Below are 27,081 nucleotides of genomic sequence, written 5' to 3'. Positions count from 1 at the left end.
GAGAATTTTGACGGACACCATCTTACCATAAGCAATCTCCCCATCAACACACCAATTGTCTCCTAGAGACGATATTGTTTCTCGTTCAAGTACTACTCCACTGAACCTAGTGTTTGTCCGTTACGTCAGCAGGACAAACCTTGCATAAACTAAAAAGCTACCCTCGATTTTAATCGTAAATTCTTTACTTGTCATTTTCAACCAGTATTTCTTTACGTGGTTTATGTTGTGTGAAATAAATAAAAAATATGTAGACTTCATATTTGAAAGAAAGTTTTTGCCACGAATCCAGAAAAGCTGCATTTTGCCCCATGTTTGCGCCTATTCAAAGATTCAGATAAAAGCGTGAGCTAAAGAGTTTACTGCCTGGTACGCGCCTTAGCAGGATAAAGTGAGAGCAAAAACAGTTGCACGATATACCATGAAGAGTGTCCGCGGGTATGCCCCCGTAAAAACCTTTGTACCTGGATCTTCTGAAATGACTGGAAATGTATGTAAAAGCAACTAACGCAAGGGGAGTATTACTTACTTTGGCATGTAGGTTGAGTACCGGTCCACTGGCCATTTGTTTGACACGTACGGACCTGGGATCCCTGTAGTGTGTAACCAACGTCACACGTGAACGAGATAGAGTAGCCATATTGGTACTGTGATGAATTTTTCTGTCCATTGGTAGGGACACCAGGATTACCACAGGAGCGCTCTGGGGGTAACAAGTGATAAAAAAATTGCAATAATATTAATGTTTAATACACATTTGTTCACTGTCCATCGCAACCGTCACAACGATGGCCCGCAGTTTTTTGTAAGCACACTATTGGAGGAGAATCTCACTGTGTTTAAGTGTCAAAGGATGCAATGGAAAATATTCAATATGTACCTAAACAAACAGGTTTCGAACCACTCCATATTCCACTGGCCTGACAAACTTGACTGTCCTCTCCCTCCAGGTGATGGTCTGGTTTGCATGTGTATGTCACGGTGGATTGGTACTTAGTGTCTTTTGCTATGTGACGGTACCCACCATAAGGGTTGCCGGGGTCACCACAGTCTACCACTGAAATTTTCAAGAAATAAAACGTTACATGACAATTCTACTGATTGCCCAGTATTTCTACCGACTTTAGTCATGAATTATTCTTCCCTTCTACGGCACACTTATGTCAGTTCGGTAAATTTATGGGTGTGCAATATGGCGGTATCTCCTGGTTGATACCTTTCTATACAGTCGAATATACACTCATTGGCAGACACATCCCGTCCCGGACACTTCATCGTGGTCCCCGCTTCATACAAACAATACATTTTCAAACTCCCATAAGCGGACATTTCTCCTCAATGGATACTTTTTCGGGTCCCAAGGATGACCGCTTTTGGCAGTGTTGACTGTCTTCTCAACACAATGCATTGAAAAAAAGCTCTGTTATAAACTCCTGAAAGGGAAACTCGGTGTCCTTGTAGTTGGGGGTTGTTGTGTTGTGTTCCTAAGCAAGGTGCTTTCCTCTCACAGTGCCTTCATCCACCCGGGGGTATACTTTAATTGGATACTGGATGTCAGATGAAGCATTTCAGTGAAATAAAGAAAACTGATTAACAGCGGGGCAGCCGTAGTGTCAACTGTTCTCTTCTAGTTTTTATTTGTGATGTATTAAAATACCATCCAGGGAGTAGCAACACTCCACTAGACGCTTCGAATTCATGCTTCCTTATCAAGCACCGGCCAGGCCCTGTGCCATTACTTTTGGAAACTAGAATGTCTATGCAAGTTTACATGATATGGTAAAAATCTAGGCTTTTTAATTTCAGTCTATGCAAATTAATTATTCAAACTTCTTTAGACGCTGGATTTGTTAGACGTGATTTGCGTTTTCATTTCATAATGTTTGATCACTTAAACATTAAAACCTTAAATTCCATTTGCTGGTGTAGTTAAATTCTTAAAGCTGCTCTTACGTTTTTGGGACAACAAATCAAAATTTCTAAATGGATAAAGCGTAAACTTACATTGGCAAACAGGGTCTTGCCCTGACCATTTTCCTCCTCCTGCACCATCAGAGATACAGGTTCTAAATGATGAACTTGCCGGCACCAGATTGAAGCCATTGTCGCAGGTGATACGTAAAGTGGCGCCCAACTCATACCGGTAACCTTGAACCGCACCATTTGTAGGGACTGGAACTGGGCTGCAGAAGGCAGCTGCAATGAAAAAGAATAATTTTTGGTGTCTTTCTTCGCCGAAATTGCGCGAGGTTTTTCATTTTATAATCCCAACAACTATAATAAACTTCATGATGTTGGACTCAACATCTCAGATAAACGCCGGTACCTCCCAATGACTGCTTTTCGTCAAAGTTATCCGTGTATTGGATGTTTGAGTCTGTAGCTTGTAATTTGAAATGGCTTGTCTCTTTCTCTCTCTTTGCCGACTTCACTCCTTAGGGGAGCAAAGCGTGTAATTTTCTTAGCCTCCAGCCAAAACAGGTTCTTTGCTTCCAGCTCTAAATTTCTCATATGTTCTCAAAATTGATGTTTTCGCTTATTTTGGTCACTTATTTTCATCCTTCGTAGATTGCAGGTACTCAGACAAAAGACTCGGTTTTTTGTTTTTGTTTTTGTTTTTTTTTTTTGTTTTGCTTTGTTTTTTGTTGTTGTATTTTTTTTTTGCTTTTCAGTCAGAGAAAGCGTCTACATTTTAATAAGCTTACCCTCCTCTGAGGATTGAATGTCGATGATTAAATTGAACAATTCAAGAAATCTTGTGCTATTCGCTTCAGTGGAGTGTAGCTAGTAAAACCAAAAACCAAAGCAATTACAACGGCCAATCGCAAGAAACACCAACAATGCATTGGACCAATGAGAAATCAAAGCACGTTCAAGGAACCGGCGCCAAGCGCAGGAAACATCTGCGACCAAGTTGCGGGGTTTTGCATTCTTAGCAAACCTCAGAGCTTAGTAAAGCAAACCAAAACAATTCCCGATTATGGTCGACGCTCAGCTAAAATTTAAAACCCCTCTATACCTACGGCAGGTTAAAACCTGGTCGAACTAGGACCTTCTTTTGGAACTTCTCACTAGCGCAACTCATGGTTTGAACGTTTAGTTAAGTGACCATGCATAGATCTAGTACTTAATCAAAACATACCAATGCATCTTGGTTGTATTCCGCTCCATGATCCGTCTTGCTGACACGTTCTTACTGCATCGCCAACCATTGCGTAGTTCGCTTTACATGTGAAGGTGGCCTTGGTATTAAGAACATTCTTGCCGCCATTTTGTCCAGTTAGAACAACGTTGTTGGCGTTTTCCACTTGACCAATTTCCGCACAGTAAACACCTAAACGTTGTAGATAATAGGAAACCATTCTTTTAGTGTGATCTGCTTTTCTTAATAAAAACAATGGTGGTGCTCGCTTTCCCATATCACTGTCTGATTTCATGTTTGTTACTTTCCATCGGCAATATATCTGCCTGGGGGAAGGGACAGAAAGTGCTTGCTTTGATCTAAAAAGTATTTGAGCAATAATGATCAAGTATAATTTCGAAGAAAGAGTTTCAGAGCTTCTAGATTACAAAACTGGAGGGCATGCCCCCGGAACGCCAGACAGATAGATAGATAAACTTTATTAATGTGTCAAGGCCACATAGCCTGGGAAAATCCCATACTAATTTGGGGACACAATTAATGCCTTGTCTATGGCAAGGGTCTGGTTACAGCCCTGGGAATTTTTATCGACACTTACGTATACAAGTAGGTGTCCCCCCTGACCACTGCCCGTCTGCTTGGCAGTATCTTGTGGCAGCAAATGATGCCCTGTAGCCATTGTTACACGTGTATGTTGCTGTGCTTCCCAAGGCGAGTCCGGAACTCAGTGCCACGTTACCATTAGCTGGGTTACTCAAACTGGGACATGTCAGTGCTGTGCAGATGAAAGAAAAAAATAAGTACAGAATAAAGATCTCGACAATATCTGGTGTCAGTGGATGAGGATTTGTGGCTCCATTGATACAACAGGCAACTCGGTATATTAAAATTCAGCTTGGTAGCGAGGCCTAGAGGAGACAAAAAGGGAAACTGAAGAAGACCTGAAGAAGAACTGTTTTGCCAGTGCCATCTAGGCCCCGTTATCAAGTTTAATTTTAAATATCGAAAGTAACCTGTTCTATGTTCTATGTTGCTGTACTACTTTTGATGTCAACCTCTCGTTTGATGTAGGAATTCTGCCTCTAACAAAACTAACGCAACATTCCTCAAAATAACTGAGGGTTTTCAGTGGTTAACAATGTCACAAACAGATTCCTTTACGTTACAATGTTAAATACCCACTCTTCAAATAAACTCATGTTTGGGAATCACTTTTAAGTTAAAATTCTTTTAAACAAAGTGTCGTAAAGTGCAGGTGGTGGCTGTTTTGGGCGTGTTACGTTACTGACATAAAAAGGTTACATTCACCGTCACAATTCTTGTTGTCTGCTCTCAGAGTGAATCCCTGCCTACAAACGCAATAGGATGACTGATACGTGTTGACGCATGTGTGTTCGCAGCCACCATTTGATGTTGCACATTCATCGATATCTGAAAAAAACAATGGTTTCAATGATTTGAATGTGAATTGCCTTAACAAGAAATGAAATTGTTAATCAAATAAAATAACTAAATTTATGTCACCCGGGAAAAACCTGATCTAACATCTCAATTTAACACTTTCCGTTTTTGTATTTGTCTATTATTGAAGCCTTTTTCTGTTATATAATTCGAATCCTGCTAGTTAATAATTGTTACTCTGACGATGACCACAGTGTGCTTGCCAATCAAAAGTGGCATTATTTAAAAATAATTAAGGTTAAAAGCTGTTAAAATTATGACTAAACGTTTTCGATCAATTTGATCATCATCAGAGTGCTGACTGGCGCCTTAATTTTTTAATACATTTTTTATTGGCAAAATGTACATATCAGTGGCATTTTATTTCCTATCTGCCTATCTGCTTGTGATGATGATGATGATGATGATGATGATGATGATGATGATGATAAAATTTTCGTGCGAACTAATTCAATTGCAATTTAAAGAAAATGTACACCGATTTTTGCAAAGAATTAAAAAATTCTCAATGTGACTAAACTGCTAGCGAACTGTTGATTAGCATACCTTTGCAACTTCGTCCTCCAGAATCCAGCTCGAGTCCACTTGGGCACGAACAAGAGAATGACCCAGCAGAGTTATGGCACGAGTGAGAACAGCCACCGTTAGAATTTGAACATTCGTTGATATCTGAAAGAAATCACATAATAAAATTAAACATCCTCCATCATTTGTAGTCCTGCACATTCTCGTTCGCAGGGTCTCCTTTCTTTGCGAATAAGAGAGACCCTGGGAACGAGGTTAGTCCTGTCCCGGGTCAGTTCGATTTCTTTTGAAAACTGAAAGAACCTAATATATAATTGATCTTCACACACACCTTTCTTTGCGTTCTTACCTCCGATTAAAACCGTTTATAATCAAAAAGCCCTTTTCAAGTACAGAATGTCATTTGTCCTTGGTGCAGCACTGTATCGGTAATAAACGCGGAGGACGTAGCTTTAAGTACCATTTTAGCCCTTTACTAATTTCCTTTTGAGACTACTTTGAAAGGCGAAGCAAAAGGCAAATTTAATGTGTAAGTGTATTAATGAGCTCGCCTCAGTTTACCTCCTAGATATGTTCACTCCGAAAATTTCGTCTTATGATTTTCGCGACGCCACAAAAAATTGTCTCTACCAAAACCAAGAACTGATTATCTTAAGCGTAGTTTCTGTTACAGTTCTGTAGTGCTTTTTGTGGAACAATCCTCCTGAGGAACAATGTACTGCAAATTCCCTATCCGAAAACTTTAAGATAAGCATTAATAAATGGCATACTGCATCGGACTCCCACACGGCAAATATGTGAATCAGTTTGTAGAGAATTGTTTATGTAGGTTTTACACCTAACCGATATTTTAAGCGAGTTTGTAAGTAAAATTGTCATTCATTCATTGCCATTTACTTGTTTAATTTCAGTTGCATAAATTTCAAGCAAATACCACGCAAGGATCATTACTCATCCTAGCTTAAAATTCTATCCACAGTTCACATTATGTTTAATTTATATTCATCGCCCGTACGTCCCCGCCCCCTCCTTCCTCTCTTAGGTCGCTTTCCATTTGTCAGAACTGGCCGGTCAGACCGGTATATTCGAGAACAGAATTCCGTTGGTAGTCAGATTTGTCCGGTCAAATCAGTCAATACATAAATATTATACATTGTTATGGTGGATTTTGTGGGAAAGTCTCGTGGAAAAGGCCCATTTTTACATTCAAAACTATCGGCCCGGCCGGCCATTTCTGACAAATGGAAAGCGTCCTTATTGTCTTCTTGTCCCTCGCCGGCCTTTCAGTAAAAACTGACCCTTCTACTTAGAAAAATGTTTCAAGCTCCACATTGGGTATTTTTCTGACTGTTGGCAGTTGACATTTAAGGTACACATGGCGATACATCCCCTCATTCAACCTACCAACACACGTGTGCGATTCTTGAAGTTCATAGCCTTTGTGGCAATGGCAGACGTATCCTCCATTTGTATTTTTACACCACTGATTGCAAGGACTATTGGCACACTCATCCGTGTCTAAATGAGACATAAGTTTCTAAAATTAGTTTTGACCTTCTTTTTTGTACCAATGCTGTCCTGTGATTGTTGCTGTATTTTTGCTTCGAGAAAAGAACTACAACTTCTTAAACATGCTTAACATACACTACCCTTTAATTCCGAACGTAGCGTTTTTTCCTAGGGGAGGTGCGATGGCCTAATGCAGCTAATGGTTCGCGCGTTGGACTCCGGATCAAGCGGTCCAGGTTCGAGCCTGGGCATTGCGTTGCGTTCTTGATCCAGACACTTCACTGTCATAATGCCTCTTTTCACCCAAGTGTATAAATGGGTACCGGCGAATTTACTTCTGGGGGTAACCCTGTGATGGACTAGCATCCCATCCAGGGGGGAGTAGAAAACCGGGATGACGGCCGGCCCGATGGGCCACTAGGCGAATAGATAAATATCTCGTTTTCATAAGCAAAATCAATACGCGGGTAAATATCAAACTTGACACTGACAATTGAAATAAAGTACCTGGACACTTCGGGTGGCTCCCAGTCCACCCTCCACCCGCACACGTCCTAGACGAGGAGCCCTGAAGAGAATACCCTGCATTGCAAGTAAATGTGATGGTACTCCCTGCGTTGTAATTGGACGAAGACTTTGTTCCATAAATTGGTGCACCGATGGCCTTACAGTTGGTCGCTAAAAGGTAAAACATAATCGAATGACTTTAAAAGGGAAACGTTAACATTTTTACAACGAGTGATAGGTGGCTTTCTGTCTTTCTGTCTTTACTTATTTTTCTTAAAAGGAGCTACGTCGCGGAAATTTAGCGAATTTTTGATTTAAACTATAGTGGTAGACAACTTAACCCATGAAAAACACTTTTTTGAACATCTAAAATACCTTAATTTGGGAGAGAAATCAATCTACGGCAATAAATATCGTTTTTTTTTTTTTTTTGAAGACGTCAAACAACTTGAAAAGTTTACCCCCGATTTTTGAAGTTGTAATCCATTTTCATCTGAGCCATCCGCAGCCAAAGACGCTTGTTAACGTTAACAGTTTCAGTGCTCTAATATAGCGATCGTTAACAAAAATGGACCCTTATTTTAAGGTTTTTGTACGACACAAATATATGTTTTGAATGTTCAAAAATCTGTTAAAATCCGTAACAAAGCCTCTTAACACAATCAGTACGTAGGCCTGAAAAGATATCTCCGGCGTGATGGCCTGGGTAAATGGCACCTATTCTTACCTGTCTGACAGGTTTTTCCTGTATAACCACCCGGACATAAACACAAGTAGTCGTTATATCTGTTAACACATGTTCCTCCGTTCTGACACGGTGACGTGCTGCACTCGTTGGTGTTATCAGCAGGTTTGACGACGGCTGTGAAATAAGAGCACATTTAGCGGTTTTCCTGTTTCAAAGCAAAATTTTTTTTATCAATTAACGCTCACAAAACAATCTAAAGCCCGCCGCACACTAGAGCAAATAGCTGAGCTAACCGCCTCCCGTACCCGTTTGCTCAGCAGATTTCTCTCGTGTGCGGACATTTTTCGTGAAAATTTTTATCTCGCGAGGCCTTGAGGAAAATATCTATCGTGTTTGATATTTTTGCCTGGAGAGGAAAATCCTCAACGTGTGCGGGCGACGTAAGCTATTTGCTCAGCCAGAAATATCAACTAACCAATAAACACACGCAGAATGCTCGCGTCATTCAACATTGCGGCTTCGGCATGAAACTTACTAAGCACTTTGCTCACTGTCTGCGGTAAAATGTGCAATAAAAAAATAGCTGAGCAAATGGGCACGTGAGGCGACTAAATAGCTCAGCTAGTTGCTCTGGTGTGCAGCTGGCTTTAATAAGTTGCTGGAATGAAAGAGAATATAAAGCGATTTTAAAGCAGCACTCGAACCTTGACAGAAATGGATGCTGAAAAGGCAAATCTGACTAAGGAAGAAATGATATGAACTTTGGTCCCTTTAGGAGCAGGTAGCATGAATTTTAGCTATATGAAATTAACGTTTACGTCCCAGCAGCTTTTGGACAGTGAACCAATCGAAATCCGAACCGCTTCGGGAGATACCCAAATCTGGATTCAGATAGATTCTTGCAAGTACTTGGAACATTAAACATACAACATTACGATGATTACAAAATATAGATCACTAACTTTACAAAAGGAGCTACTTTACAGTACAGCTTAGACAGTGTGAAAAAATAGTTACAAAAATTACTCTACTTTATGAAGTCAATACTATTAACATTACAACACTTAGGCTAACAATGCAAAAAGAAATAACAAATAACATTGCCTATAATTGTTACCAGAAAGAAAACGAAAGAAAACGAACGATGTAGCGAGAAACAAAAACAAAAGGAAACTAAATGTTTTGTAAAAAATTCCATTTCTTGACATAGTTATCGTATTTACCGGATTAGATAACAATATGTTTTTCTAATGATAGTTTGTCGTGAACGAGGGATATGTACTCGTTAAACTGAACTTTAAAGATTCGGATAGATTCAGATGCGCTCTCTATCATATATTATAGTTCACCACTACATTTTCTCCGATTCTGATTGGTTTAAATTGAACACGTGACGCGATAGTGCCCGTCTGCGGAGGGCACTATCAGCCCTTATAGTTCACCACTAAATTTTCTCCGATTCTGATTGGTTTAAATTGAACACGTGACGCGATAGTGCCCGCGCGCCGGAGGGCACTATTTAACAATTAGACGGCAAGCTCGAGGTTTCTACCGGCTGATAGTTGGCGAGGGGCGAAGCCCCGAGCCAACTATCAAAAGCCGGTAGAAACCGAGAGCGAGCCTTCTAATTGTGTTAGCATAACCCACTGACCGATCTATTAAACTCAGAATATCGCTAGAATTGATTTATTGAAGGTTTTGATTGATAACATTCAGCAAAGACTTAGCGCGCGCTCCGAGATCCTTCTACGGATCGATAGTAGGCACCTGTGTAGCCAATCAGATTGCGCGATTACCAATAGTAGGTCAGTGTGGTTATGCTAACAGCCCATAGTGCCCTCCCGAGCGCACCCGTGCCTTTTTTTGTAAACAAGCGTGCCTGCAGACAAAAGAACCCAACCAAATTCACTGCATTTAGTGGGTTTCTCGTCTGGTTTTGTTTCGTTTGTTAAATTTCGGCTTTCAATTGAGTTTTTTATCCCCAAAAGTAAAAATAATTCACGATGCTTGTTTTTGTATGTGCGCGCGGAAGAAAATTTAGTGGTGAACAATAAAGACAATAGAGTGTTTCTGTCTTGGAACTATCGGTCTGAGAGTTCCCCTTGGAAATTTGATGTTCTTAAAACTAGATATTGCCCTCGAAGCTTCGCTTCTCGGGCTAATATTTGTTTTAGGAACATCAAATTTCCGCGGGGCAACTATCAGCCGATAGTTCCTCGACAGAAACACTCTGTTATTAAAGTAGAAGGCTCTCGGAGCGCGCGCTTTGTCTTCGCTGAATGTTATCAATCAAAACCTTCAATAAATCAACTCTAGCTATATTTTGTGTTTAATAGATCGGTCAGTGGGTTATGCTAACACAATTAGACGGCTCGCTCTCGGTTTCTACTGGCTTTTGATAGTTGACTCGGGGCTTCGCCCCTCGCCAACTATCAGCCGATAGAAACCTCGAGCTCGCCGTCTAATTGTTAATTAGAGCTCATAGTGCCCTGCCGTGAAAAATGCCCGGATCGATAGTGCCCGCCTGTGACTGTTTTTTGTAAACAAGCTGCCTACAGACAAAAAAAAAAACAACCAAATTCACTGCTTTTAGTAGGTTTCTCGTCTGGTTTTGTTTCGTTTGTTAAATTTCGGCTTTCAATTGAGTTTTTTATCCTTAAAAGTAAAAATAATTCACGATGCTTGTTTTTGCATGTGCGCGCGGAAGAAAATTTAGTGGTGAACAATAAAGACATAGAGTTTTTTCTCGGAACTATCGGTCTGATAGTTGCCCTGATTGATGTTCTTAAATACACATTTCCCTCGGCTTCGCTTCTCGGGCTAATATTTGTTTTAAGAACATCAAATTTCCGCGGGGCAACTATCAGCCGATAGTTCCTCGACAGAAACACTCTATTGTTAAAATAGAAAACGATCGCGCGCTCGTTGCTCATTGTAGGTTTTTGGACTGCAGTCCTTTAAGAGTTTCTACTAAAACAATTAGACTACTCGCCCTCGTTTACTATGAGCGATAGTCAACTCGGCTGCGCCTCGTTGACTATTCGCTCATAGAAAACTCGGGCTCGTAGTCTAATTGTTAATTAAACTTCTACAAGTTTTGTTACAGCAAGTATCAGAAATTCTACAATCTAAAATTGAAATGGTAAAAAGGAAGCTACATTAACCAAGCCGGCAAGGATTACACCACGGAATGGAAAAGAACCTTTGGTTTTGAGAGAATGTGTCGATCAATTATCAATCATATAGAAAAAATACTTACGTAATGGACAGCCATAGACTTCAACTCTCATCGAAATATGCGCCTGCCAAGACTGTGGTCTAAATCTAAGATACATAGCTTGAAACACTCTGACTTCATTGCGAACTTCCGTGTTTTGATCTGTGTTACCGGTGAGGGTCTAAAGAATTTAAATGCGTATAAGTTAAAACGTGCAGACAACATACCACATTTAGTCCTTAATAATAGCAGTAATTAGTATATACCGCACAAGTGAATAGTGCTTTTCGCGCGCACTGATTGGTTAACTCGCAGGTGATTACCAAAGTACTATTCACCTTTGAGCAGCTAAAGAGAAACAAACTGCCTTCGCCCGTCGCTTTGTTTCCCGAAAGTGATGTTTTAGTCCGCTAGTTATTCAACTTGCATTGTGTGGTATATACTAAAACAATTATTGTCCTCAGTGTCGGTGAATGTGGTGGATATTTACCGAGCCGCGACACTATTCACCTCCACTTCGGTGAATAATTGTTAATTACATGTCTAGCTTATTTTGTCTTTGTTAGTGGTTTTATTGTAACTAATCGCAAAGACCTTAGTCGACAAGTTGTAGCCTGTGAACAGGCTCTTTGGGAGCCTGTTCACAAACTAATAAGATGTTATGGCAAAGTAGAATGTAACTGTATCTGTTTAATCCTCCTGTTTCCGCTGTCCTTCCACGACTAATGTACGTAGAAATATTGTAGTTGGGCTTAATTTCACTCCGTGGATCAGTCAATCAGTTCTCGTAAACTCCCAAGGGAATACTATTCACAGCACCCCAAAATCTGATACTTAATAACATTACTATCATTCATTCACCTAATGCAAAATATTCGTCGTCTCAAGGAGACTTTTGAGTAATTGAAGTACGGATTGACGTTTGTGAGCCTACCGGTATTTTTCCGTTGCTATGATTAGCTTTGTGTTAAAAGAGCATTGAAGAAAAAACACATCTTACGTCAGGATAGTAAGTCCAAGTTGATCCGTCAGTGCTGTATTGAAGTTTATACGTCTTAACCCATTGAGCAGAGTCTGCTCTGCCTTGAGTGGCCACCCCAGAAATCTGGTAAATCTGGCCAAACTTGACTTGCAGATACTGGTTCTGATCGTTGTTCAAGGCAGCCCAACCTCCGATCTGAGTGGTTACCCCCTGAGAGTTAATCTGGGCTTGCGCATTCAGGCGGCCTCCTAATGCGGCGTGCTGGGAATTAAGTTGGCTTGATGCTGTCAAATCGACGTCAGGTATACGAGTTCGAGACGCTACTCCAAGAGTTTTGAGACAGTCTATAAGGGAACAAAATATTCGTTAGCAAGCCAGCGAGAGAAAGAGAACAAATCCATATATGCAAAAACTCTCTCGAATGATATCTAAGATTTGTTGTTGTTGTTGTTATTATTGTTGTTGTTTTGTTATTGTTGTTGTTAACTTTCTTTTAAAAGCTCACAATAAAAATTATACACTTAATGACTGGCTCCGCCTCGGAAAACATTGAGATTCTCGGGAAACAAAAATAACTGGTTTTCCGAGTACAGTCATTAAGGAGAGTCCTGAAGGGGGGGGGGGGGGTTCCTTAATCCCAGTTCCCAGCCCAATTTTGGTCTAAATCCCAGTTCCAGGCTAATTTTGGTCCAGATCCCAGTTCATAAATAAGAAATCCCATTTCCATAAGTACAGGTTAAAAACCTGTGCATATAATGACTATAAATTTGGTTTCATCGTTTCTGGGGTAAAGAAAGACACCCCTTCTTCCCATTCCATGCCACATGGGACCTCTTATCAAATTGACTGTATTCTGGCCACCAAGCTATTTCAGAGTTTTTAAAAACTCCATGACTTCAGGATCCCACGAATATTCTGATGGAGATACAGGCTTGCAAGAATCCTTGAAGGTACTTATAGAAAGTCCCATATTTTGGTATTTTCCCTTGTTTGACAAGTTGGTCTTATGTAAAAGCGACTTCATCCGCTTGCTCAACACATATAGGAAGTATATTGTAATCTGCGTAATTTATTTCAAGTGGATCATTTATGGCACCAGTATCTTGTGAAGTTTCCTCATCGAGTATTACAGATTCTGCATCACTAATCATCTCTGTAGATTCGAAATCAAAATCAAGACAAAATTCTTCTGTGCCATATTCACTGTCCACACCACTAAGACTTTCATCAACTTCGTAAAGATCAGTCAGAACATCACTTGAATTACGATATCACCAATCACGTGCTGACAAGTTTGCCATGTTTCAAAGGTGAATAAGCCAAAGTTTATCGATTTAAATTTGAAACATCTTCGGACCTTCCTCGGAAATATTTGGCTATCTTCCGCAATCTTCGGAAATTTTCGGAAAATGTTCGGAAACATTCGAATGAACTTTGGACAACAGTTTGAAAATCTTCGGGAACTAGTTGGAAATTTTCGGAAAATCATCAAAAACCTCGTTATTAGTAGGTTTATAGAATAAACAAAATAATACATGGTTGCTTGGAGATATGAAATTTATCCCGTGTTCAAATCGATATCTCACTCGTCGCTGCGCTCACTCGTGAGCCTTCGAGTTGAACACTCGAAGATATATTTCATATCTCCGCACAAACATGTATTATTCTCTATTTAAACAAACCGCTGATCAAGGACATAATATGACCGCAGCGTAAAGCCTGGAAAAATACTGACTTTTTTGTGTCATCAAAGTGGGATAATTCGAGTATTTGTGTGAAATTATAGAGTCGGAGACTAGCAAGCCTCACAAAGAAGAGAAATCCCATTCCCATTTTCCAAAGTGTTAGTCCCATTCCCAGTGGTAAAATCCCAGTCCCAGTGCACGAATCCCATTTTCCCAGCCCAAAAAGAGGCAAATCTCAGCTCCCATGTTATAAAGCCATGTTATATAGCACAAGGAAGACTTACGATGGTCGTCGGTCAACAATCGCAGGTAACAGTGCACTGTTACCCTCTGACGTCATAGATTTTACAATTTTGCCCGTTCATTTAAAAATGTGGATTGATGGGAAAACTTCTGTTATCAAGTTACCGTATAGGGTCGTCAAACATTTCGTTGTCTAACACAGAGAAACGGATTCTAGGATCCAGCGGCAAACCTTTTCTTACGTTTCCGGGTACTTTCGAAGGCGTTTAGTGTGATCTTTCTTTGAGTCCCGACTCCCAAAATGTGCGCTACTTTTGGTTCACGACTCCATTCATAATACTGAACACCTATACACCGGCTTACAAATCACTTGAGTTTTTCAATGTGCTTACATGTTGGTGTATACAGCTATTTCAAAAAACGTTGTCGGATCAAAGCTTAAAGCTAAAAGGCAATACCGTATGGCGTTCTGGGTATTCACTACAAATTTGCATATAAGCTTCATTAAATGCACAAATTTGTATTTCGCACGCGGAGAATTCACGGATTTGTTTTTCTTCTCAGGAGGCCTTTCTGTAGCTTTACTTTCACTGTCGCTTAGCTTTGACTTTTGAAAATTCTTCTAAAATTCAGTGTGGCCAAAAGCACCTTGTTTCACATGTCCGAAGAGAAAGAAAACGTGCAAATTCGCGTTTGTCATGTCACTATATATTTTAGTATTCAGCACGCGCAGTTGCCTTCTCTTCTACCCATACTGCCTTTCAGTCTTGTCTTTTAGCTTTGATCCGGACAACGTTAACTGAAATAGCTGTATACGTTGACCGGGTGAAAAGCATAAACCATGAACAATATGACCGAATGGGATTCTCGGTAAACAGCATTGGTATGCTTAGTAATATTCCATTCATTTATAAGCAAGATATTTTCTTTCTTGGAGTGCTTTAAGAGCACGATTTCTGCATTCATTCTCTCACAGACGACAATCACTTTTTCACTTCTTTTTGGATTTCCCAGTTAACACTTCGGTCGCATCGGTTCATCTTTTTGTGGGGCAACGTTTCTTCAATCAGGTGTACACAGTACAGTATCAATTGTCTTACATTCTACCGTCAACATCGTAGAGAGTCTAACGTCAAGTGGACGAAAAAAGTTGGAAAACACAAGTTAAAGGGACTATGTCACCGGGATTTCGCAGATTTTGGACTAAACTGTTCTGAAATTAGTGGTAGGCAACTTAACCCTAAATAAACATTATCGTTCAACGTCTAAAGCGGATAGAAATCAAGCTACGGCTATAAAATTCGATATTTCGAAGCCGCGCGGAAACAACTTGAAAACGTTTGCCTAACTTTTTCAAATTGCAATCCATTTTCATCCGAGCCATCCACCGCCAAAGATGCTTGTTAACAGTTTCAGTGCTCTAATAGGGCAGTTTATAATAAAAATGGACTTTTATTTTTAGGTTTCCTGCGACAAAAATATAAATTTTGGCTGTCCAAAATTCTGGTAAAATCTGTGACATAGTCCCTTTAAGAGGGTTGCGATGGTCGCAAGATTCAGTGGTAGAGCGCTATTTTTGCACCGTCATGCATGCAAACGCCGCATGGACATATAATGAAACAAAACTGTTTTACGTACTTAGCTCAAAGAGTCTGTGGCTTGATGAGCTTGCCAGCGCACTGTTAACCGATGATTTACTGCTCATATGACATCTGTTGGTTGTGTTGTCAAAGTCAAAAGACCTGCAGATGAAGGAAGCCTCGGACAGGCAAGACGACGCACAGGATTCTGGGGAAGAGTTATCCACCACTTTGTTATCGCTTCCAGATATGTAGGACTTGTAAAACAAGAAGAATTTCCTTTGCGCAGCGGTGACTGAAAGAAATTGAATAGTGTTCTAAATAATAATAATAATAATAATAATAATAATAATAATAATAATAATAATAATAATAATAATTGCGGGCCCAAGAGAGGCCCGCAACCCTAATCTTGACAGTGACCAGCGGATTGTGTTTTACGCGTGCGCGCCACGTTAATAAATGGCGAAAAGAAAACGGAAGTTGAAAATTTTGTTCTTCCACTAAGAACGATCGGAATGCAAAAAATGTGTCAATCACGACAGTTTGTCGTAACACCGGAAGAGAAAATCTGTTCTCCAAGAACGATTGCCACATAAGACGGGATAAGATCAAGGCTTCTGTCACATGGAAGATTGCAAACATTACAATTTGCAGACTTGTTTTACGGGTGTTGCTTTTGCGAAAATTTGCTGTGATTGTATCACACATAAACCACGGCAAAGCGAATGATTCCAACCGTGACAACGGTTATTCTCTGACAACATAGCGAGTTTATCGACCGAGGAAAATCACATCTCATTCAACCGCGTGCTCGTCTACACTTAAAAAAGACTGTCAATCAAAAAACAACTCTGACTGGTTCGCGGCCGTTTCGAGGCAATTTAGCGTGATGCGTTACTCACTTTTGTCCAGTGATTTATCATTAATCGCGCCACGTTAATAAAAGGCGAGCACAACATAGCGAGTTTATCGACTGAGAACAATCACATCAGGGATCTCAATTCACACCGCGTGCTCGATTACACTTCCCAAAACGATAAAAACATGCATTCGTTGCTTGATGCGTTACTCGGAATAATTGTCTTTTGTCCATTTTATCATTTACTTATCGACACTGCCATCTAAAATTACGCACTATCGTACCAGTACCTTTTCTAAGTGCGTCAAGGCCCGCACTTTCTAACCTGTGGTTACCACTAGTAATAATAATTGCGGGCCCAAGAGAGGCCCGCAACCCTAATCTTGACAGTGACCGGCGGATTGCGTTTTACGCGTGCGCGCCACGTTTATAAACCAGGACCGAACCGGAAGTTGAAAATTTTTGTTCTTCCACTAAGCACGATCGGAATGCGAAAATGTGTTAATCACGACAGTTTGTCGTAATACCGGAAGAGGAAAATCTGTTCTCCAAGAGCGATATTTTAAAAAAGCTTGTCACATTAGATAAACCTTCTGTGACATTGAAGGCGTTATGTGTTGCTTTTGAGAACATTTGCCGGATTGTATCACAGACAAACCACGGTAAACCGAATGATTCCAACAACGGTTATTGTCGAGAATCGTTATAACATGCAACATAGCGAGTTTACCGACTGAGAAAAATAATTAATCAACTGCACCGCGTGCGAAAATCCTTGCGTGACGCGTTACTCAGAATAATTGTCTATTGTCCATTTGATCATTTCGTCCTCCTTGTTCAGTCATTTATTTATAATTATCGGCACTGCCTACCACTACCTTGTCTAAGTGCGTCAAGGCCCGCACTTTCTAACCTGTGGTTACCACTAGTAATAATAATAATAAATAACAATAACAATAGACTTTATACTAGTTATGCAACTTTTTCGAGTGGTATTTTTAACAACTATTCACCGAAGTGGAGGTGGCTAGTAGTGGATATTTACCTCGCCACCTGGTATAAAGAGGTTTACTAACAACAAGCAATGGTACATTGTGGTTCCTGAGTTTTGATTGGCGAACAGGCAATGGTATATGAGCTCATATACCATTGACCACAATATGGGTGCGGATACACGTCAACGAAAATAGCCGGGGAGCTCAAAATTTGCAATTCTTTGGGCGTTTTTAATAAAACAATTATTCCACTCGCGCTTGTTGGATATGAGATCGTTATAGCCAACTCGGCGTTACGCGCCTCGTTAGCTATCTACCATCTCATATCCAACGCGCGCTCGTGGAATAATTGTTAAATATTGCACTGTATACTAAAATAAATCAAACACTTACAGTCACAGGCGTAAGACCTGCCAGTCACGTGATATTCTCCAAACAGCTGCTCTCTAAAGTCGCCCCAGGCCGCAACATTACCTTTCACATGATCACAACTGTATGCCAGATTATAAATATCGTTGGCCGACATGACGTAATCAAAGATGTTCATCTGGCTGACATCACCGATAAAGTTTTCTTCAGTGTTAAAACCACCCCCCAGTTCGTCTTGCTCTTGGCCAAGGATCAGTACACCACCGCCACTAACAACTTCACCTTGTTGGAATGCCGCAGCAGAGCTTCTAATTTTCACGCCATCTTTGTACGAGTGCCATGTCCCTCCCGCGCTCTCCCATGTGACTGCCACGTGATGCCACTGGCCGTCATTTACTTTCAATCCCGTGAAGACGGTTAGGTTGTTCACAAATAGATTGAAACCAGCATAGTCCTGTAAGGTTAATGCGTTGTCCTGAAGTTTAGCGCCTTCTTGGGTGGCGTAAGAGATCACTGTTCCCGGATTTTGATCGCTGGTACGCATCCAGAAAGCTATGGTTAATGCGGTAAGGTCTGGGACTGTTTTTTTAATCTCGGAGTAAGACTTGACCTCTCTGACTTGAAACGACAGATCGTAGTCAGGCGAAAGCACTGTAAAACATTGAAATATATTCTGGATCAGTTATACACTCACCATAGTGAAGATGTTATATATTCATTTGCGTTTTTGATGCACTACATTGCAGTGCTAGAGATGTTTGTAAATATGCAATGATCCTTTTGTGCGTGAGTAAAATCGTCTCCGTTACACTTAATCGTCTAGTCTTAAATATAGCATCAAGCCAAGCTCCCAGTCCAACGGTTGAGATTTTGGGCTTCAGATTATTTACTATCGCACTATCAAAGGCAGTGCTCTCCACTCTCACAAACAAGAAGTTTTTAATCGCCCGATGAAAGGCCCCAATTGGATGCTAAGCGTACAACTGACTTACAAATTCATTGTAAATGATAACTCAAGATCTAAGGAGTACAATTAAGACTTTTGTTGCTGTTAATTAATAGTTGCCAAAATTAGAAAAAATGTTATTCCATGTCAAGACAATTTGCCATTGGTTAAATGATCAGTTATGGTATTTCTCACGACCAGTAATTTTGACTTGGATTTGTTTATATTTGTTATTTTTTTATGACATTGACAGTGTAATGAATGAAATGATCCTCGCAGTGTGATAAAAATATAAGCAATTGCATTCCTGGCCTGAAAAAAATTCAAGGCTATAACGGGATTTGAAACCATGGCCTCCGCGATACCGGTGCGATGCTCTACCAACAGCTGATCATGACCTATGAAGCCTTGATACGTTGGAAGCAGGTCAATTGTGGGTGTTAACGTCCCGCATGTGGAGTAGATGACAAAGTGAATATATTAAAGACATATATGTGAACTGCGGATAAATGGTGAAAGGAATTAAATGATCCTCGCAGTGTGTTAGCAATGTAAGCAATTGCATTTTTTCAGCCTGAAAAAATGAATAAAATAACGACATTGAAAACCATACCTTTAGTACAGCGACATCCGTAATATGAAGGCGTGCACAGGCAGTTGTAGCCCGTTGGCGTATTTACGCACGTGCCACCATGATAACAAGGCTGTCCTACACAATGATCGATAGCAACCTCACAGTTCACACCAGAGTAACCTGCTGGGCACTGGCAACTGTACGACTTTAGACCGTCCACACAGATACCGCCATTTTGGCAAGGCTTGGCTGCACAGTCATCGATATCTATCTGGCAGTTGACGCCGGTGTATCCTGCCTGACACTTGCAGGAGTAGGAATCCAAGCCGCTGATGCATACACCGTTATTTTGGCAAGGGTTTGAAGCGCATTCGTCTATATTCATATCACAGAAGTTTCCACTATACCCCTGAGCACACTGACAGTCGAATGTTCCAGCTTTATCAATGCAATTTGCTCCATTCTGGCAAGGTGTGCGTTGGTTGCAGAGGCTGTAAGGAAGTTCGCATTCGTTTCCAGTATATTCAGCGGTGCACAGACATTTGAAAGCGTTTAACTGCAAGAGGAGAATCGAAAATTAACGTTGCCTTTTTAAGTCACACTAATATGCCTTAAAGGGACACTGTCACGGGGATTTTTCTGCTTTTCAGTACAAAATGGCGAAGGGTACTCTTGCTCGCACAAGAAATACGCCAAGAACATCAAGATGAAGATATAAAGTAAATTGTTGTTGAAGGAAGGGGGGAGACGTTGTAAGGTTTTAGCTGTTTTTCCAGGCCACAAGGGCAGAACTTGAAAAAGTCAGCCTAACTGTTTCAAGTTGAGATCTAAAGTTCCTGATGGCATCACAATAATATCACTTGTTTATAAGTTCAGTACACTGGCATAGTAATTTTTAATAAAACTGGACCACTATTTGTAGGTTTCCATTTGTCTTTAGGCTCTCGAATTTTTGAAGTGAAGCTCATAACAGTGTCCCTTTACGCATAGTAGATTGCATTTGCAATGCGGTGTAGCAAATAAATGTCCTCTCGAAAGAACACATAAAAGGCGGGGGATGTGATATACTTTTCTGTTCGCTCTCATAATCTACAATTTTATGCAAAATTTAAACCGCTTACTTGGTGAAAGAAAGTAACAGTAAAATGTTTTGAAAAGTGACAAAAATACTACAACTCTTCGTGAAAAAGACTTACAAAAGATGCAAAAAGTATATACTGCTAACAAGAAGAATACTTTAAGCACGGTAAGTGCTATACCTCTTGCTATACCTCAGGGAAATAGAAATTATAAATTGCAGAATGCAAGTAGAATGCAATTGCCTTTTGGTTCCAATTAATTTTTTTTCTTTCATGGCGTTCTATAGCTGTTATGACAACAGAAACAGCTTGTTGGTACCTAGTGAAGGGTTACCGTGTCCGTTTAACAGCGGTGACCATTTTACACAAGTCGAGACTACCGGTACTTAAGGATGCAAGATTTTCAACCACTGACCGCTTTAGAAACTGTGACCGCAGGTTTGTCTGTGGTTTCTATCTAAAATACCTTGTTGACGCAAGTGGAATCCTGATAACATGGTGACGAGACACATTCATCAATCTCTTTCTCGCAGTTCTGTCCGTTAAATCCAGGAGGGCAGTCACATCGATAAGACTCCTTCGTGTTCACACATGTTCCGCCGTTCTTGCATGGACTCGAAACACAGGTGTCCACCTCTGCAGTTAAAAGTTGGCATAGCAATATCAGTATACCTTAAAACAGCCATGTCACGGGGATTTCGCAGAACTTTTGGTCTTAACTGTTTTGTAGGCAACTTAACCAATGAAAAAACATTTTCTTTGAACATCTAAAGCAAGATATAACCTTAATTTGCAGATAGAAATCAAGTCACGGCTATAAATATTGATTTTTGAAGACGCGCGAAAACAAAATAAAAAAGTAAGCCTTACTTTTTCAAGTTGCAATCCATTTCCAACCGAGCCATCCACAGCCAAGGATGCTCGTTAACAGTTTAGTGCTCTAATATAGCATTTTTTATTAACAAATGGATTCTATTTTTAGGTTTCCTGTCTAAATGAAGTCTATTTATTATTATTCGAACCTGTACAATATGCTAGAGAGCTTGCCCCAGTGCCATGTGTAGATTCTTGTCCCGGACAAGGTAGACAGGAGGTTTGTCCAGTATCCGTCTGATAGGTACCGGCAGGACAAGGCAAACATGGTTCCACTCCATTGTCTGAATATGTTCCTGGAGCACATTGCACTAAAACATGAATATGTTCATTGTTAATAAAGCAGTGAAAAACGGATAACCCACGGAGTACAAACTCAATGATACAATAACATGTCCAAGTATATTGTGGGTATGAAATAGGTGATTTCAGCAGTAATTTGGGGAGGTAATTTTTAGCCTGTGTACCGCCGTCCCCCTCCCCTTAAAAAAATCGGGGAAGGGGAGGACTGTACACAGGCTAATCATTTTCGGCCGTATGGTTTTGGGCTAGTAATGTTCTTGGAAATATTGTGTCGTTTAAGTTTAATCATATCAATTTTTTTATGTTTGAAGACTTACTACCCTAGCCGGCCGAGAGAGACGAGATGGCTGAATTTGCTGGTTTAAGAGCTGATTTGAGAAAGCTTGTCGAAAAAAAAAAGCACAAAAGTGCACGCAATAAAACCGAGAGGTGGCCTGGATATTCACTTGAGTTAATTGCCTATCTGCCTAGAGGAATATACGAGTTTGTATTTTTAATTTGTACGTGACGATTTTGTTTTTCCTCTCAGGAGGCCTTTTTCTGTAGTTTTACTTAATAAATTATTCTGTGGCATGTCTTTGAGTTTTGAAAATACTTCTAAATTTCAACGTGGCTAAAAGTACCTTGTTTCCACATGTCTGAAGAGAAAGAAATCGTGCATATTTTCGTTTGTCATGTCGAAATCTTATAAGTTATTAGCACGTGCAGTTGCTCTCTTTTTGTACCCATTCTACCTTTTGGTCTTGTCGCGTGCACTTTCGTGCTTTTTTCGACAGCAATTCTCGAAATAGCTGTATACGCCCGTTGAAACCTTTCGTTAACAGAAATTATGAGAAAAGAGAGTGGACTGAAAAAATTCGTACCACGACCTGGCTAATCTTGACCGGTAAAGTACTCACTTCCACAATCCTGAATTCCTTTGGCTGCGCTAATAACAGTCGTAGTGCCTTGTGGGCAATCTGTGCAGGCTTTGTTTCGTTTCTGGTCAGAGTAGGTTCCAGTAGGACATTCAAAACACTTGGCTATACCAGTTTTAGAGAAAAATCCCGGGCCACATTCATCTGGAATAGGCAAATAAATTAATTTATTAACAACTTAATCGGCCAAGGTAGCTGCTAGGAGGCCATTTCCAAGCTGTCTTTTTCCCGGACCCTTGATATAAATATAATTGTTTTATAATCATTTCATTTTTACGAAACAAAACTTACTTTTACATATTAGGCCTTGTCTATTTTTTTACAGATCAAGGCAGAATTTCTCTTGTTTTAACGGTGTGGGCGGAATTTCGTCTGAGCCGGTTCATAAGCTTGGTCTCATTTCTAAACAGAGGCAAACGTGCATCCGTCAATGGCCTGTCAGACAGGGAAATTCAAGTACCGTATTTATTCGTTTAAGCGCCCTGGGCGCTTATTAAATTTTTGGACCTTGAGAGTGGGCGCTTATTCGAGGTGGGCGCTAATTCGAGGCTGGGCGCTTATTAAATTTTCACCATTTTAGCAACTAGTACGCTTATTTTGCAAGAAAAAAGTAAATAATAACAGAACGTGAAGATATCCAGTTACTGTAAATTATTGAGAAAGCTTGGTCTTCGGGGTAGTCTCTTGGTAGTACTTAGTCAATTTCACACCTCAATTTTACTCCTATAGTGCAGGTCAATTTTTTTAGGGGGTGGGGGTGGGCGCTTATTCGAGGCTGGGCGCTTATTAACTTTTCCTACCTATAGGGTGGGCGCTTATTCGAGGTGGGCGCTTATTCGAGGTTGGGCGCTTAATCGAATAAATACGGTATTTATGTCTCGGCTGCCACTAGCCACAAGGACTGCGGCCTCAATCGATTCTCTTCAAAACGAGAACTTGTTTTTTAAGTTGCATATAAAGCTTAATTAAACCAATTTAAACATTAGCTAATACATGAGCTAATTTTTCTCTCTGAAAAGAGGTTGATGAACGTTTTCTTTGGGGAGAGACGTGTCCAGCTGACAAATATGTGAAGACCAAAGAAAGCGCATGGAAACGCCATCTCATTTTTAAAACTACCTGTCTTTAACGCTATTGCTCCTGTAACTGCAACAAATAATGACCAAGACAATTACCTGTACAAGCTGTAAAATTTTCTTTCCTTGACCCTAACGTCCAGGTCCCTTCTGGGCAATGTTCACATGCCAGGGCGCCTTCATTAGGACTGTACTGACCCTCTGGGCACAGCAGACAGTCATCAGCGTTAAAGTCGTAATACGTCCCCACAGGACAGCGCGCTATAACACAAAATAATTGTTAGAAGTTTTTAAGATACCTATCCGTGCCAGTTACACCCTAAGACTGTGTTAGTCATGTCAGCGAAGTTTTTGTGTTTCTATGTGGAATAAGTGAACGCTGTGTTTTCATACTCAACTAGAGCTAGGTTACTTGTGACACCGACTGAATCGATCTAGACATTCGCGATATTCTTCATCGGCGTTGCAGTCGTTGTAAGCCTGACGCCCTTGTACTATGCTCGTTGTGACAATTGCTGGCCTTCAAATTTTCCCCTGTCTATGGTCAGTGAATTCCCCCCCGGGGAAGATATTCAAATAAAGGGCAAAGTAAATTACCGGGGAGCTCCGCTTTTAGGCTTGGCTAAATATATTTAATACAAGAGGACATTTGTTGTGTACTTACTGCATTTTGTGACTGAGCCCGTGTCCTTGTTACACCTGCAGGGGGGATTCCAACATTGGAGGTCAACATCGTCACACTTCTTAACCACTGCACCGTCATCTGAACAATACGCTTCAACCGGACCGAGATTCAAGTTGGCAAGATCCATGTTTTTTAATTCCAGTCCTGATGATGCCTTATATTCTACCCAGTTGACTTGTTTGAGGCCGTTATCAACGTCTGTTCTTTCTTGTTCCATGTTCTGTTTCGCTGTATTAAAAGCGTCTTGGCCTGCTTGGTCATTGGTTCCCGAAGTGAGACCCGTGTCTTTTTTGACGTGGGTGTACCTGAAAGTAACCTTTAGACCACAAGGAAAGAAATTAATTGTGAATATAAATACGTACGGGCCTAGCAGACTAAAGGCGCTTTCCATTAGTCAGAACTGGCCGGCGAGACCGGTATATTTGAGAACAGAATTCCGTTATTAGTCAGATTTGTCTTTTTAACGACAGGAGAAAACAAAATGCCATTGGATCGCCGTAATGGAGAGGACAAAAGAGGTAATGAAGGGAACTTAAAATTTAAGTCACAAATGACGCTGCAATTTATTTTTAAGATAATGCAATGACTGACAGAAATCGACAAAAATGTAGATTTCTCACGCAAATTTAAGTAAACCACCTCTAGAGATTGTGGAGGCCTTATAAGTTATGTTAGTAATGTAAGTGACGGTAGTATTGTAAGCATGTTAGTAGTGTAAGTAACTTTAGTATTGTGTAAGTAATGTTAGAATCGCAAATAAAAGGAATAAAAAAAATTTGTTTCAAGGTCAAATCTTTCGACATCGTCAGTAAATAAATATTAACGGGTCCCATACCTCTCTGACAGAACGTCTCTTTCGTCTTCTCTCTGCAGCTGTGACTTCTCCACAGAATAGTTGTATTGTATCTTTATTGCATTCGGCAGGTTTCACTTTGCAGAAAGGGGGTGGTATATAAGGACCATTAAGAAGGTTGATGAAATTCTGCTTTATCTTATCCTGATTGTTGGGATCATTGCAGTCTCCCTCGTAAAAGAAAAATGGTCCAAACGCCATTTTGAGGACAGATGGATTCGCAGTTTCTGTTATGACAGGAAGAAAGGAAGTAAGTCTGAGTGAATGGAACAGGTATTTAAAACAGTTTCAGTGCTATAATTAAGCAATTTTTAATATAAATGGACTTTTATTTTTAGGTTTCCTGCGACACAAATAAAATTTTTTGGCTCTTCAAAAAATCTGGTAAAATCCGCGACAAAGTCCCTTTAACAAGCTACAGCCCAGATAAGTGTACAGCTGCGGTTTCACTGCGGAACGACCGCGGTACGACTGCAGTACAACCGGGGTATATACGCGACGTGCGATTCCACTGTGATACAGTTGCAGTGCGAATGTGTTTTGTCTCAGCTTTAGTCATAGGCCGTTTTCACACTAGAAGACGGACAAATCGTCTAGACGGACAAGTCGTCTGACGATTTGTTCGTCTAGTGTGAATTTAAGACGGCTTTTAGACGACTTGTCCGTCTAGACGACCAAGTCGTCCTGGAAAATCGTCTTCCTAGACGGCCAAATCAACGGACAAATTCAGACGACTTGTACGTCCAAAATCCTGTCCGTCCCGTTTTCACACTAAGGCGATTTTTCCGTCTCAGACGATTTGTCCGTCTCTAGTGTGAAAACGGTCATTATTTTAGCTGGAGGGAAGGCAATATTGATCGCCAAGTTCTAATAATATATTTAAAATTTATAAACTATTACTTGAACAATCTGGCCATGGTAAGGTCTTGCTGTAAGGCAGGTTTGGTAAAGCGTAAAAATTCCAATTTCCCTCTGAGCAGTAGTAAAGGAACGGAGGATTGAACACAAAATCGTTGCCATTTTGGCACTGCACCGAGCATGATGGGTCACTTCCAATGATGTTGCAAGTCAAAGCACCGTTCTTTGGAGGCGCGTAGAGTGGACAGCTCTTCTCTTTAAAATAAAAATTGGAAAGTGTGGAATTAGTATAACAACAAAGAGGCAAGTTAACTGATAAATTAATTAATTACTTATAAAAAGGAAGTTAACCTAGGCCTTGAAAGATCTACTCGTATGGATTCATAGGAAACGCTAAAGGCCGGTTTACACGTTACGATTTGTAGGCCTGATTTATTTCAAGCAAATTTACACACTGCAATTCGTCGGCCGGGACGGTTTTAAATGCGCACTCATTTTCTTAGGGCCTGTTTACATGATTCCGGAATGCCTTTCATTCCGGAACGAGTTCATTCCATCCCCATATATTTCTCTGTATCTGTTTAATTACATGATACCGAGACGAAAGTCAAGTCATTCCGGAATGAGTTCATTCCGGTTTTCATTCCGGAATGAAAGTTTCGTTCTGGAATGACATTTCATTCTGGTATCATGTAAACACAGAACGAATTTCGTTCCGAGATGAAACCACAACTCGTGAAACCGCATACGGACTCCATACTTTCAATTCAGAGCGAAAAAACGTAATGGCATTTACTGTTTAAACCAAAGAAGCAGCTCTATGGTCAAATTACTCGTTAAAATTGCAGATACGAACATTAATGGGCACAAAAACATGTTTGCGCGAAACATGCGCCATCTTGTTTTGATCTCGCGCGAAACATGCGCCACCTTGTTTTGATCTCACGCGAAAACCGCGCACGTGAAAATGGCTTTGGTTGAACCGGTCGACTCTGTCATGTAAATGCAGAACGAACTTCATTCCGGAACGAGTTTCGTTCCGGAATGAAAGTCATTCCGGAATCATGTAAACAGGCCCTTATTAAATCTGAGCCAAATCGGGCCGACAAATCGTAACCTGTAAAGCGGCCTTTAATTAAACTTATGGGAGCT

The 27,081-nt window shown here is 40.5% G+C and overlaps 1 protein-coding gene across 1 annotated transcript in view; it reads right to left on the bottom strand.

The window, feature by feature from the left end:
• LOC144655306 (sushi, von Willebrand factor type A, EGF and pentraxin domain-containing protein 1-like) overlaps positions 1-27,081 on the bottom strand; it is a 48,991-nt gene that overhangs the window by 4,854 nt on the left and 17,056 nt on the right. Inside the window, exons 9-30 of the mRNA XM_078515527.1 lie at positions 25,972-26,184; positions 25,054-25,298; positions 24,198-24,534; positions 23,633-23,794; positions 22,440-22,601; positions 21,387-21,548; positions 20,831-21,000; positions 19,325-19,841; positions 17,790-18,416; positions 15,598-15,834; positions 12,050-12,375; positions 11,092-11,230; positions 7,872-8,006; positions 7,145-7,315; positions 6,533-6,646; positions 5,150-5,272; positions 4,451-4,573; positions 3,741-3,917; positions 3,143-3,334; positions 2,005-2,196; positions 881-1,057; positions 530-703 (exon numbers count right to left, since the gene is read on the bottom strand). Of these exons, the coding sequence (XP_078371653.1) occupies positions 530-703; positions 881-1,057; positions 2,005-2,196; positions 3,143-3,334; positions 3,741-3,917; positions 4,451-4,573; positions 5,150-5,272; positions 6,533-6,646; positions 7,145-7,315; positions 7,872-8,006; positions 11,092-11,230; positions 12,050-12,375; positions 15,598-15,834; positions 17,790-18,416; positions 19,325-19,841; positions 20,831-21,000; positions 21,387-21,548; positions 22,440-22,601; positions 23,633-23,794; positions 24,198-24,534; positions 25,054-25,298; positions 25,972-26,184 (4,875 nt within the window). The remainder of the gene's footprint in view (positions 1-529; positions 704-880; positions 1,058-2,004; positions 2,197-3,142; positions 3,335-3,740; positions 3,918-4,450; positions 4,574-5,149; positions 5,273-6,532; positions 6,647-7,144; positions 7,316-7,871; positions 8,007-11,091; positions 11,231-12,049; positions 12,376-15,597; positions 15,835-17,789; positions 18,417-19,324; positions 19,842-20,830; positions 21,001-21,386; positions 21,549-22,439; positions 22,602-23,632; positions 23,795-24,197; positions 24,535-25,053; positions 25,299-25,971; positions 26,185-27,081) is intronic.

The sequence above is a fragment of the Oculina patagonica genome, chromosome 5 (genome assembly GCF_052425735.1).
Source record: "Oculina patagonica isolate OP01 chromosome 5, crgOcupat, whole genome shotgun sequence".
Taxonomy (NCBI): Eukaryota; Metazoa; Cnidaria; class Anthozoa; order Scleractinia; family Oculinidae; genus Oculina; species Oculina patagonica.
The sequence above is the reverse complement of the archived record's forward strand: the minus strand, read 5'-3'. Positions and strand labels throughout refer to the sequence as shown.